At 38.0% G+C, this 14,763-nt stretch overlaps 1 protein-coding gene across 1 annotated transcript in view; it reads left to right on the plus strand.

Moving 5' to 3' along the window:
• WDR88 (WD repeat domain 88) overlaps window positions 1-14,763 on the plus strand; it is a 61,448-nt gene that overhangs the window by 24,403 nt on the left and 22,282 nt on the right. Inside the window, exons 5-6 of the mRNA XM_020984919.2 lie at window positions 994-1,132; window positions 7,357-7,486. Of these exons, the coding sequence (XP_020840578.2) occupies window positions 994-1,132; window positions 7,357-7,486 (269 nt within the window). The remainder of the gene's footprint in view (window positions 1-993; window positions 1,133-7,356; window positions 7,487-14,763) is intronic.

Below are 14,763 nucleotides of genomic sequence, written 5' to 3' on the forward strand. Positions count from 1 at the left end.
AGGAAGAGAACAATAATAAGTCTTGGAGTGGTCAAGGAAGGCTTCGTAGAGGAGATGGCATTTGAGCTGGGTTTTAAAGGATGGGAAGAATTTAGATGAGCAAAAGGGACTAGGGAGGGAATTCCAGAAGTATGAAACCTCATGAACAACAGAATGGAGGTAGGAATGAGCAAAATATATTTATTGGACAGTGAGGAGACTGACCTAGCTAAAGTGAAACATTTGTTGAGGATTAGTGGGAAATCAAGTCTGATGGTACAAGTGGTATTATATTGTGCAGGGTTTTAAAAGTCAGGTAGAGTTTATATTTGGGAGTCAATGAGGAGGGAATATTATGATAATAATAGTGTTCAAGGAAGATGAGTTTAGCAGTCATGTGTAGAATGGATTAAAGAAGGAAAAGTCTGGAGTTTGGCAGATCAGACAGGAGGAAATCAGTGATCCTGACTTGTGTTGGTGGGGGTCCTGACCATAGCGATGGTTGGTGGTGAGAGTGAAGATCAAATGCGTATGAAGGAAACTTTGATGGAAGAATAGGCAGGATGTAGTAACTCTCTGGATGTGGCGGGGTGAGATAGAGGGAAATATGAAAGATGACTCAGGGTTGCAAACTGTGATTGGGAGGTGGTGGAACCACTGACAGAAACAGGTCATTTAATAGCAAAGATGAGTGACAATAGCCATTGTATTCTAGATAAAAGTGACTCTAGTTAGAAGTCTCAGTTTTAGCCTGTAAAAAATAACTTAAAAAAATATACTATTTGAGGTGTGCTTTGTAAATAAGATAATTGAACAAGAGAATGAACATAAGATAATACTTCTTAACACAAATGGATCAACATCTTGTGGCTCCTGCTCAGTTCAGGTACCATGATGATTACTGTAACCAAAACCATAGATATCTGTATTATTATTTCTTTGACTTCTCTTGATGTAAGATAGTCTGACAAGAAGCTGATTGAATCTGAATACGCCTTATCTGTTCTTTTCCAGTGGTCTTTCAACCATGAAAGCATTATACTTTCATGTAAAATTTCTTATGATGGTAGATATGTGGTCTGTGGTTTGGATGTAGAAAATGCAATCTGTGTCATTGATGCAAATAACGGGAAAATCATCACATTTGTCAGAGGTAGGAGTACTTTATGCAAGGGGGTGTTTTATTCCATTATTTATTATATATATTTGCATTATATCTTGTTATTTGGTTGTTAATGAGTTTTCATTGCTGTGTATGATGAAACATTCACAAGAAGAAAAAGAAACCTGACCTCCTTTGAAGGCTGCGATGTTTATCAAGAAAAGCAAGGAAAGACAAAATTGAGACTTATTTACCTATTATACAATTGGTTCTTTTCATCCAATCATTTGTTCATTCAAACTGAAATAAGTGTCGGCATTTAATTTCTATCATGGAAGAGGTCTCCTAGCTTCTTAAAGCATTGAAAGCTCAGTCTTAATTTTGGCCTTGTTTGTTTGAGTCAACTGGTGTCATAAACATAAGACAATTTTGATATTTTTTTATCTTTTCCAAAATATAATGAATAAGTAAGAAATTCTGCTTATCTTAGAATCACCATAATTTGTAGAAATGGTTGAATACACTGTTTCAAACATCATTGTGTTGATCATCTGTACTTAACTAATAATAATGATTGCTATCATAGTAGCATTTGTTATGTTATTATAGCATTTACTAAGTTTCTTCTATGTGCCAGGCCACAGTACTAAGTATGTTACAACTACTTCATCTGATCCTCACAACAACTTGGGAGTAGGTGCTATTATTATCTTCATTTTATAGTTGAGGTCACTTGAGTCAAACAGAGGTTAAATGATTTCGCCCAAGGTCACACAGGTGTCTGAGGCTGGGTATGAACTGAGGCTTTCCCAATGACAAACCTGGCACTCTATTTATTGTACCACCTAATTGCCTATTTCTGTAGATCTTTAACCTCACCGATGTGGGTATTCCCATGATAAGAATCAGTACTCCTTTATACCCTTTCACCCAGATTTAGCATTGGCCAGGTTGTCTAATAAATCCTCCCCTGAGTATTCACCCAACATTTGGGGTCCTTTCTCTAGGTCTCTTGACTTTACAAGGGTTGTAGTGCAACATGTAGCCTATCCATATGTTATCTCTCACCAAAACTACCTAGGAATTTTTTTTTACCCAGTGGACTTTTTACAAGTGGACTTTTGGTTGGAGAGGGTTTGGTCTGGACACTGCTCTTTATGGAGAGTGAGAGAAAGAGAGAGAGAGAGAGAGAGAGAGAGAGAGAGAGAGAGAGAGAGAGAGAGAGAGAGAGAGAGAGAGAGAGAGAGAGAGAGAGAGAGAGAGAGAGAAACCAGGGACATCCATGTGAAGACATTGTTGGAGTAGCTGCTATGGGAGAGGGAGGGGGGAGTGAGGGAGGGATCTCATCCTAGTACAAAGAACAAAGTATAAAGTGATATTAGTACCCTCCAAATTTGGTACTTAGAGAAAAACCCCAGTTACCCCCTAGTTGCAGTTTTGTCCCATATTTTTACTACATGATTAATTTATACTGCTATACAATCTTCCAGTGTATTCTTCTAGCAGTGATTTTCTTCTATGCTATTCTTTACTGGTAATACACTATTTATGCCCATCATAAATCTCTTCATTGCTTTTTGGGTGATCTTCAATTTTAATTACTCAGAGATTGTGGCATTTCATAATTTATAGCCATACAGTGTCAGTGAAAGAATATTGATGTTAAAAAGATGTTTTCCCACAATCTCTCCAGTTATTGTTTCAAGGGAAAGCATTTAAGGATGAAACCAGATTGAGAACAAATAGAAAAAGATGGACTTGATCTGTCAAGATTTCTACAGCAAACTATTTTTTCCCATTAGATCATAATTTTAGAGTGATACAATTAGATAAAAAGTGTAATGTAGAACATTATTTTACCATTTAGGTAGTAGAACCCTTTAGGCCGTGGAAAACTCCAAATTCCTTAGCAAGACCCTTATCTGGCTGCTCAGGCTCCAGCCCTCAGATCATATCTCTGGAAACCTCCAAATTCCTTAGCAAGACCCTTATCTGGCTGCTCAGGCCACAGCCCTCAGATCATATCTCTGGAAGCCTCCACTGTGAGAAAGTTTGCAGAGCATTATCATATCTACACAGAGGGAGAAGGGTGTCCTTGACCAGCCCCAAAAAAAACCTCTTCCTCTTGCCAGACTTCAAAGATCCATCCCCCTCCCTGTCCTGTATACTCCCTATATAAACCCTAGCTCAACTCCTGATGGGGGCTGCTTGATTTGGATGTGAATATCCCTGGCAGCCGCGCGCTAATAAAGTCCACAATTTAAAATTAGCTTGGGTGGTCAACTCGTTCATTTCTCAGTATAACAAAAAGTACAAAGAAAACAAAATCCCATTGTGATAAAAAAGCATTTTATTCAGTAGGGCATAATGAAGCTTTAAAAGATCTCCTTCAAAGAAATATCTAACGTGCATATATTAAGATCACAAAAATTTTTTATAGGTCAGATAACTTTGTTCAACCATTCTCTAATAACAAATGAGACACAAAACAGGGAAACATATCATCAAAAGTATTTTCCAGATTTGTGGAGTATGTCCAGAGCAGAGCCCAAATGGAGAATGAATTTCCTTTAGATGATAAAGCCTTTAGGTGCTCTTTCATTAGATTGTATGCTGACTGTAAGCTCCCTGAGAGCAGGCATGGTTTCATTATTTGTTCTTGTATCTCATTTAACATTGTGTTATACATAAAATAGGTGATTAGTAAATGTTTATTGATTGATGGATTGATTGATAGATTTCAATATTGTGGAACTTCCCAAATGAGATCCATAGTGACTCAAAAGAATTTGAACTAAAAATCAACACAGGAAAACATAGGTGGGTAAATATGATAGATCTTGGACATACACCACATATGGACAGAGGTAACTTGAGTCAAACAGAGGTTAAATGATTTTGCCCAAGAAAAGAAAAAGAGTGATAGAACCTGGAGTTTTTTTTTATTTTTTCTAGCACTAGTTTAGTGTCTTAAACATACAGAATGCTTATGAAATGTTTGCTTAATTGAATTGAAGTTAGACTTGAAAGGGAATATAAGAAGTCCTTGGAGGAAATGTAGTTAGCACAAAGAGTTTATAGTTAGATTTTCTCCCCCAAAGATATCAAAGTTAATATGTTACAAGTCTTAATAAATATTGGTTAAATGAAAAAAAAACCACTTTGGGGGAGGGACTTTGGTTCTTGACCCATTTATTTATCTCCCAACCCAGTTTATGAACTCACAGAAGAAAGAAGGTAACAGAAAGAGGCATATAAGGTATGTCTGCCCATGTTACTGATGGAATTAGAGGGGTAGCTTTCCATTGACTGGCAGAAGATTGGCTGCGTTCCTGGTGGCCCTAAAAGGAAGCTTATAAGCACTGAGACTACAGTTTAAGAATCAATCAAGGGGCAGCTGGGTGGCACAGTGGATAGAGCACAGGCCCTGAAGTCAGGAGGACCTGATTTCAAATTCAGCCTCAGACCAAACACTTGACATGTACTAACTGTGTGACCTTGTGCAAGTCACTTAAGCCCGATTGCCTCACTAACCCACCCCCAAAAAAGAATCAATCAACAAGCATGTGTTAAGTGCCTACTAAGTTCACTTAATAAGCAGCTAGGTGACTCAGAGGATAGAGAGCTGGGCCTGGAGTCAGGAAGATCTGAATTCAAATCTGGCTTCCGACACTTACTAGCTGTGTGACCCTGGGTAAATCACTTAATCTTGGTTTGCCTTAATCCACTGGATTAAGAGAAGGAAAAGGCAAACCACTCCAGTGTTTTTGCCAAGAAAATCCCATGGACAGTATGACCCAAAGGGCCATCGATAGTAGGACATGAGTGAATAACAAATGCTAGACCCAGGAATACAATAAAATGAAACAATCTCTATTGCCAAAGAGCTTACATTATAATGAGGGAAGCCAACAAGTATAAATAAGAATACATGCAGCATAAATACAAAGACAGTAAGTTAAAAAAAAAAGCAGTCCTGGAGAGGCCACCATCAGTTTCAGGAGGGGGAGGAATCAGAGAAGACTTCTTCTAGAAGGTGGTACTTGGGTTGTATGTTGAAGGAAGAGAGGAATTCTGTGAGGTAGAGGAGAGACGTGAAGTGAGTGCTTCCCAGGCACGAGATGGGACTAGGGCAGTGTGATACAGAAGGAACAAACAGAAGGCCAGTTTGGTAATGTTTGGTGAGGCTGGATAGATAGATTGGAATCAGGTTGTGAAGGGCTTTCAAAGCTTTACAGAGAAGTTTATATTTTATCCTAGAGGCAATCGAGAGCCCATTGGAGTTGTCTGAGGGAAAGAGTGCTATAGCCACATCTGTGTTTAAGGAATATTATTTTAGCAACACCATGTAGGGTCAACTGGAGTGGTGAGAGACTTGAGGATGAGCATTATTAGGAGGCTGTTGTGATAATCCAGGTGAGAGGTGTTGAGGGCTTGAACTAAGATGGTAGCTGAATGAGTGGAGAAAAGGGGTCAAAGGTAAGGAATGTTGTATAGGTAGATGTGGCAAGATTTAACATTAGTTGGAGATGTGAGGTGAGGGAAAATGAAAATCAAGAATAATGCTGAAATTACAAACTTGGGAGACTGAAAGGATGGTGGTGCCTTTGACAGAATCAGGAACATTTGGAAGGGGGGAGGATTTGTGGTGAAAGATAGTGAGTTCAGCTTTGGACATGCTAAGTTTGAGATGTCTGAGACATTTGGTTTGAAGTCCTAAAAGCAGTTGGTGGTGTGGGACGGAAGTTCAGAGCAGAGATTGGGACAGAATATCTCTATCTATAGATATAGGTTTAGATATAATAGACCTGAATCATCTTCATAGAGATGATAGGTAAATCTGTAGGAAATTATGAGGTTATCAAGAGCATCTTTTATCTCTCATTCTTGCTATATGAACAGCCTATCTCCTTTCCTGGTCACAGATTTCATGACTGGTATTGCCTGCACGACACTTATGCAGAATTCTTCACTGGTAACATACTGTACCCACCATGTGTTTCTTTATGACTCTTTGGTTGGACTACAACTTTAATTCTTTTGAGATTGTGGCATCCCATGAATTGGCAACCATCTGGCACCACCAGAACAATATTGTTGTTTAAAAAAAAATATGGGATCATGAAGGCAAAAAGGAAAGTATTTGCTCTTAAGGAGCTTACATTCCGCAAACCCTAGGCAAAAATTGGTACTTTTTCTTTCATCTCAACTGCTTAACTAAAGCTCTCTTGCTCTCCAAGATGCAAATCAAACTTATTTGGCATCTTTTCTTGCAATTAAAAGGTTTGAGGGCCATGGTTCTAGAGTTAGAAGACCTGAGTTCAATTCCCACTTCCAACACTACTTTTGGGACCCTGAGCTTCACTTTCTTTACCAGTTAATTGAAGGGATTGGACTGGTTGGCTTCTGAGGCCCCCTCCAGCTCTACATTAATGATCCAGTAATCATGGGGGGAGCTAGGAGTGGGAACAAAAACATGCTAACCTCAACTACTTCTGTCATTCTTAGAGGTCTCATGCCTTTTCTTCTTTTAAATGCATTTAAACATAAGAAAACAGCTTTAAAACACAATTATACTGATGAATAATAATTTCTCTTTCAGGTACAATTTTTAAAAGGTTTTGCATGGCTCAGGTTTGCATTTGGGTATATTTTTTTCCTGATGCCTAACACCATAGGCTAGGTAAGGCTAATTGTTTTAAAAAAAAGTTTTCTCTGCAACAGGGATATTTACTGAGTTCAACCTTGTATTTGCTTGTTTGGTATAGTTCCTGTTTGCAAATGGTTTTTTTCTTCTTTTTTTTTCTGGCTCTTAACAACCTTTTCCTGAGCAACCTGTTCTCTCATTTCATCTAGATATGTACGTATGGATTAGCAAAGTTGGCATGACACTTTGTGTAACAGGACCAAGAACATATTTTCAAAGTATTAGGCAGCTGGATGACACAACATTGAACTTAGATTTGGAATGGCTTGAGTTTGAATCCTACCCCAGACACTTGCTAGTTGTCTTGCCCTGAACAAGTCACTTAACCTCTCTCAGTCTCACTTTCCTAATTGTAAAATGAGGCTAATAGCACATAACTAAAAGGGTTGTTGTGAGGATCAAATGAGATACATATGTAAATGCTTTGTAAATCTTAAAGCACTAACCAAGTGCCTACTACTATTATTGAAAGTCACTCAGATTAGTGTAACTACTATGTGCAACTTATCTGACAAAATAAGATAAACTTGAAATGTATTTCAGAAGGTAATTTTTTCTCTTGTCTTAGCTCACCATAGTAGACCAGTAACCAGCTGTTGTTTTAATCCTGACAACCTGCGGGTGGCTTCAGGATCGTCTGATCATAATGTGAAGATTTGGGATGTGTCCGCTCAAGCCACACTTCTAACAATTCATGAGTAAGAAATAATCCATCAATTAACCAGTCAACAAGCATTTGTTAATCAACAATAAACAATAAATAATAGTATAGCATAGTAGGTAGAGAGGGACCTCAGAGCCTGTATTCATGTTCCACCTCTGACATGTTAGCTGTGTAGTGTAACCTCAGTTACATTAGGCAGTTCTCAAAGATTTTAAGTTGCAGAGCAGGTATTGATCTACATAGGTGGAGGGAGCTTCCTTACCTGGGAATTCTCAATGCCAATGACATTAAAGGTCCAGTCTCAGTCCTCAATCCCAGTTGTACTAAAAGCGAAATAAGCGGGAAGAAAGCCCACTTCTCTGTGGACCTCAGTTTCCTCTTCTGTAAAATGAGTAGATCTCTTAAGGTCTCTTCCAACTCTAGTTCCTCTTATTTGTGCCTATTAACTCAGATGAATTTGAAATAGCAATTCAAGGGGAAAATGAATGAATTATCCCAGCCAGGGAGAAGTATCACAGGTTCTGATAGCCCTTTTAGAACAGATCACATAAACCCCCAGTACAGGAGGAGAACAAGTAACTGGTTACTAGTACTTGCTACTGTCCCTGTCGTAGACCCCTGCTAACTGAGGAATGCAATTATTGACTAAACATTGTGCGCCAGTGTATCAGATACAACCTTACCACAGATGTTTGTATTTGACGCCAGGCAGGATGGTGTATTTCAATGCCAGAATCCCAGAATTTCAGAGCTGAAAGGGACCTTAGTGATCATTTAGTACAATTTCTATGTGCAACGTGTGCTCATCCAGTCTTTTCTTGAAGACCTTCAGAGAGCAGGAACCCGTTATCTCCTGAAGCAGTCCATTCTACTTCTGTGTAGCTTTCATTTTCAGAAAGTATCTCCTTAAATTATGCAAAAGTTTGCCTCTTTGTGAACTTGCATATATTGTTCTGAGTGCAACCTTCTGGAGACAAGCAGAACAAGTCTCAGCTCACTTCTGAGTGACATTCCTGCTGGAAGTTATCTATCACATTTTCAACTAAGTCTTTTCTTCTTCAGGCTAAATAATCTCAGTTCCTTTAATTGATCCTCATATGGCATGAATTTGATTCACTGATTACCCTACATTATATCTTCTCCATCCTACCGATGTTCTTAAAATGTGACTCCCACAGCTGATAAAATACTCTAGACCAGGGCAGAATATAGCAGGACTTATTTCCTTGTTCATGGACACTATGCCTCTCAATGTAGTACTTCCAGGAGGTCTTTTTTTTGCTTCCATATTACTACAAAACAAGGCCATTCTAAGAGTTTTCTCCTCTTCCTTCCTTCTAAGCTCATCACTAATGTCTTTTCCCACTATCTTTCTTCTTTCATTCTGTCTCTGATGAGAGACGGTCCTTCACTTTGCCAAGGCCAAATCCTCTCCGTCTACCTTTTATCCCATACCCTTGCCTTTTTTTCTATCAGACCTGTTATAACCCCCATTCTCTTTTTTATTTTCAATCTCTCCCTACATATTGGCTCTTCTGGGCTCCCTACATATGCCATGTCTCCCTCATCCTTTAAAAAACCTCTAATTTGATCCTACCATCCTTGATAACTATTGTCTTACATGCAGGGGTATACTGATAAATATTTAACAACTGGTTCTCCAGGAAAAGAAAAGGTATTCATGATATACTTTTAAGTTTAATTTACATTATTAACATTTTCTCCACCGCTTTCTTAAGTCTATAAATTAGCAAAACAATTCATTAAGCCTTGATGTGGCATTTGCTAATTTTCAAGGTGTAAATACACTGAAAATTTAACAATTGGTTCTCACAAGCCAGTGTAAGTTGGAGCCAGCACACTTCTGCTATACCTCTCCTCTCCTTCTTAGCTAAACTCCTGGAGAAAGTTGTCTACAATAGGAGCTCCCATTTCCTCACCTCTCACTCATTTCTAGACTCTCTTCAATCTGGCTTCCAATCTCATCATTCAACTGAAAGTACTCTCAGCAAGTTATCAGTGACTTCTTAATCCCCAAATCCAAAGGCCTTTCTCCCCACTCATGTTGCCACAACTAATACAGGGCCTCCTTGCCTCTTGTCCTGACTATTTAATAAATCTTCTAATTGGCTTCTCTGCCTCCAGTTTCTCCCTCCTTGGATCCATGCTCACCATTCAGCTCCAAAGTGTTTTTCCTTAAGCACAGGTGTGACGCGTCATCCTGCTACTCTGTAAATTCCAGTGATTCCCTATTACCTCCATGGTCAAATCTAAAGCTCTTTTTGGCATTTAAAGCCCTTCACAACCTGGCTGCTTTCCCGTCTTTTTACACTTTACTTCACATACTCTAAGATCCCCCTACATTGTCCCACTTGTAGTTGTTCCTCTATGACAATCCAGCTTCAAACTCTGTGACTTTGTATTGGTTGCCCTTCTTCTCCCCATACCTAGAGTCCTTGCCCCCTCATCTCTCCCTCTTAGTTTCCTTGGCTCAGATCCCAACCACAGGAGGTCTTGCCTGGTCCCCATCCCTACCCTACTGCTAGTCTCTTACCTCTGAGATTACCTCCCACTACTCTGTATATATATTGTGTGTATAAAGTTATTTACATATGTCTCCCTAGTTAGAAGGTGAGCTCCTGGAGGCAGGGACAGTGTTTTGGCCTTTTTTTTTTTGTATCCCCATTGCTTAGTGAAATGCTTGATGCATAATAAGTGCCTGTTGATTGCTTGATGCTGTTCGTTCACATGGAGCTGGCAATCCACTACAACCCCCAGATAGTTTTCAGATTATCTACTGTTTCGGGACAACTCCTCTATTTTGTACTTGTGAAGATGATTTTTTGAGCCTAAGAGTAAGACTAAACATTCCTCTCTATTAAATTTTATCTTATTCTGTCTAATATTCTAGCCTGTTGGAATCTTTTTTTTATCCTGATGCTAACCAAATAGAATCTAATAATCCAATGTATTAGCTGTTCCTTCATTTATGTTATCTTAATTTTTTAAAAATAAGTTTTTATTGATATTTTCTGTTTCATACATCACCATAGTTATCCCATGTGTCCCTTCCTCTCCCCTTCCCAGAGAGTCATCCCATAGGAAAAAAAAGAATTTTAGAGAGGAAAAAAAAAGACATCACAACTGATCCATGCATTGAAAAAGTCTGAAAACACCCATGGCCCCTTCCACCTCCATGAAGGAGTAGGTTGGAGGTATCTTTTTCATATCTCTTCATTTCAGTCCTGCTTGATCTTTATAATTTTGTTACATTTACTTTTGATTTTTTGATGTGCAGTTGTTTTTTCCATTTACCTTGATGTAGTTCTGTATATATTATTTTCCTGACTCAGCTTGCTTCACTCAGCCATCACTTCATATAGATCTTTCCATGCTTTTCTTTGTATAACATACACACTATTTCTTATTGGACAGTCATATTCCATTAAATTCTTGTACCACAATTTGTTTGTCCATTCCCCATTTGATGGACATCTACCTTGTTCCCAATTCTTAGCTTTCACAAAAAGTATTGCTACAAATATTTTAGAATATATGGGGATTTTTTTTTCTTATCAATGGGTTCCTTTGGAGTATAAGCCCAGTAATAGAGTTTCTGGTTCAAAAGGTATTGGCATTTTAATCACTTTATTTGAATAATTCCAAATTGCTTTCCAAAGTGGTTGTACCATTTCACAGGTCCACCAACAATGTATTAGTGTGCCTATCTTTCTACAACCCCATTTTTGCCAATTTTCATTAGGTGAAATGATTTGTATTTCTTTTGTTCTTAGTGCTTTGGAGCATTTTTTCATGTGGTTATAAATACTTTGCAGTTCTTTTGAGAACTGTTTCTTCATATCCTTTGACTATTTATCTATTTGATACAAAGACTTTTTCCCACTTGGCCACTTTCCTTCCTATCCTAGATGCATTAATGTTGTCTATGGTGAAACTTTTCAGTTTCAAGTAATCAAAGTTGTCTGTTTTATGTTTTGTGATTGCTTCTATCTCTTGTTTGGTTAAGAATACAACTCCTACACATACCTGTGAGATGCATATGCTCTGTTGGTCTTCTAATTGTTTTATAGTATGATCTATATTATTAAGGTTGTGTATCCATTTAGAATGCTTTGTGGAGTGTGGTCTAAGCTGTTAGTCTAAGCCTAATTTCTGCCAGATCACTTTTCAGTTTTTCCAGCAGTTTTTTGTTTTATCAAATAGGGAGTTTTTGCCTAGGTAATTTATGTTTTCCGCTTTATGAAACACTAGGTTACTGAATTCTATTGTTTTTGAATCTCCCTTGTCTGGTCGGTTCCATTAATGTATCTTTCTGTTCCTGAACCAGTATCAGATAGCTTTGCTGACTGATGCTTTATAATATAATTTGAGGCTTGAAAGGGCTAGTCCACCTTTGTCCTTACTTCTCTTCAACCATTTCCCTTGATAGTTTACATCTTTTGTTTTTCTGAATGAATTTTGCCATTATTTTGTCACCTTAAAATTTGATAATCATACCATCTATGTCTTTATTCAAATAGCTGATTAAAATGTTACAGAACACAAGTTCAAACACAGCTCTCTGGGGCACTCCAGTAGACACCTCTTTCCAAGTTGATTTGGAACTCTTAATGACTATTTTTTGTAGTCATAAAGACTACATAGTCTGGTTTGGCCATCCAATCACTTCCAAATCCATTTAATTGTACTGTAGTGTTAACATCAATAATAATGATACCTATCATTTATATAGCATTTTAAGGTTTACAAAATACTTTACATATATTATCTCACTTTACTCTCAAAACAACTCTGAGGGCAGCTAGGTGGCACAGTAGATAGAATACCAGCCCTAAAATCAGGAGGACCTGAGTTCAAATCTAACCTCAGATACTTGACACTTACTAGGTATGTGGCCCTGGGCAAGTCACTAAACCCAGCTTGCCTTATTAAAAAAAAAAGAAAACAACTCTGAGGAAGGTACCATACTTATCACCATTTTATGGATGAGGAAACAGGCTGAAAGAGTTTAAGTGACTTGTCATATACTAAGTGTCTAAGGCAGAATTTGAACTCAGCTCTTCCTGATTCTAAGACAATTTTCAGGAACTGTTTTCAGACAGCTCTATCCAATACACCACCTTACTGACTCCTTAAAATTAAAAAAAGAATCAACATTTTCCACTTTTCCATGAGATTAGTATGACAGATCTTGTCAAATGCTTTGCTAAAATCTAGGTAAATTGCAACACTCCGTTTATCTACTAGTTTAGCAAGCTTCTCAAAAAAAGATGAAATAAGGTCAGTCTGGCATGACCAGTCAGTCCTCAATGAAGCCTTAGTAGTTCTGATCACCATTCTCTTTTCTAGATGTCCATTAGCTATCTCATTAATAGATGTTTGCTAGAAATCAAAGTCAAGCTTTCTAATCAAGAGTTTTCAGACCCTTCTCTTTCCCCTTTTAAAAAAATTGTTATAACATTTGCTCTCCTCCATTACTATGGTAACACTCCTATTCACCACGATTTTTCAAGGATTGCTCACAGGAGCTTAGTAATCACATTTGCTGGTTTTTTCAGTAGCTAAAGAATTCATTTAGGTGTCATGGCTTGAATTCACCAAGGTCAGTGAGGTGCTCCTTCTGCTTCTGTGCTTATCTTGACTATCAGGTCCCTGTTACCCATTTTTGTTCTGTCCTTTCTAGTCCAGAGATCATTTTCCTTGGTGGTGAAAAGAGAAGCCAATTGAATTGAACAGACCTGCTTTCTCTCTATTGTTAGTTATCAGCATCCCTTCTATTCTAAGCAGCAGGCCTATCCCTTCTTTGTCCTCATTTCTCCAATACGACTGAAAAAAAACCTTGCCTTTTTTGTCCGTCATTTTCCTCACCCTATTTCAAGTGTTAGTATGACTAGCTATGCCCTGCTGTCCTGTTTGTCCTGCTACCTATTTCTTGCTACATGTCTTTTAAAATTTAAGTTTGTTGATAATGGTTCCTTTAGTATTTATATGATTCTCTTTAGATAACTCCCCCTTTTCCTCTTAATTAGAAGAGTTATTCTTTATATTTTCAGAGTTTAGTTCCTGAAAGCTTCTCTAGCTACTCCAACCACCAATCAAGAGGCAAAAAAAAAAAAATCACACACACAAAGACAACAATAGTGTCACTAAAATTTATGTTAAGAAGCAATAAAACTCAGGGGCACCATGCTATTAGATTAAAGGGCTCATCCTTCCTATAAAGTTTAGTAAAGTACAAAAGTGGAAAGTGGCACATATTTGTTGTTCAGTCATTCAGTCATATCTGACCCTTTGGGATCCCATGGACTGTACTGTCCATGGAGATTTCTTGGCAAAGATACTGGAGTAGTTTGCCATTTTCTTCTCCAGTGGAAAACGGAGGTTAAGTGACTTTCCTGGGTCATACAGCTAGTAAGTATCTGAGACTGGATTTGAATTCAAGTCTTCTTGACTGCAGGCCTAATGTTCTTCACTGGACCACCTAGTTGCTATTAAACAATTTAGCCGAACTGTTTTCAGGAAATGTACTTTGTAGGGAGTTTGGGTATTTGTTGAGAATTGTCTTGTGTATCTCTCTCTCTCTCTCTCTCTCTCTCTCTCTCTCTCTCTCTCTCTGTATCTCAGTAAATTTTAAAAAAGAAAGAGATTAGAAATTTATTTAGGAACGGCTACTCTATCTTCTTTTTTAATGACAACGAGTACAGATTCGTTTCCTGTGAAGATGCTTATAATCCCTTATGTATATAGTACAGATTTTAGGGATTGTTCATATCCTGCCAGGTCCTGGAACTTTGAGGTTTTGTCTAACACTGTTTGCAAAATTGAATTTATTGTAGAGTTAACTAGTCTTTTCTTTTGGCCTTGTCTAGTTTGTGCATTTCAAAAGGCTATTTCAGGGGGGATAAAAAGGCAAAACCAGACATTGTGTTCTAGAAACCAGTTTTTGTTTACTCTTTTCTTCTGATGAACAGTGCTGAGTTTTACAGAATTCAGAGGTTGTAATTATGTTTAATGGTTCATTTGAAAAGTCTATTTAGGGCAGCAATGGAGAGCCTCTTAAAGCCCATGTCCTCCATCTATCCTCTCCCCAACAAAACACCTTGCGTCAAGGCCCATACACAAATAAAAGGCAATTTAATTTAGTTTTCTTTCCCCAGAGACATATTTTAAAAGTGAATATTATGGACACTTGAGCAGGGAAGGAGATATAGGACATGGGGGAAAGGGAATAAGAGGGAAAGATGTAGGGAGAGCAAAATAGGTAGAGGGCACAGAGAAAAAAGTCAAAGT

Source organism: Phascolarctos cinereus, unplaced genomic scaffold (assembly GCF_003287225.1).
Source record: "Phascolarctos cinereus isolate Bilbo 61053 unplaced genomic scaffold, phaCin_HiC Scaffold_2;HRSCAF=192, whole genome shotgun sequence".
Lineage (NCBI taxonomy): Eukaryota > Metazoa > Chordata > Mammalia > Diprotodontia > Phascolarctidae > Phascolarctos > Phascolarctos cinereus.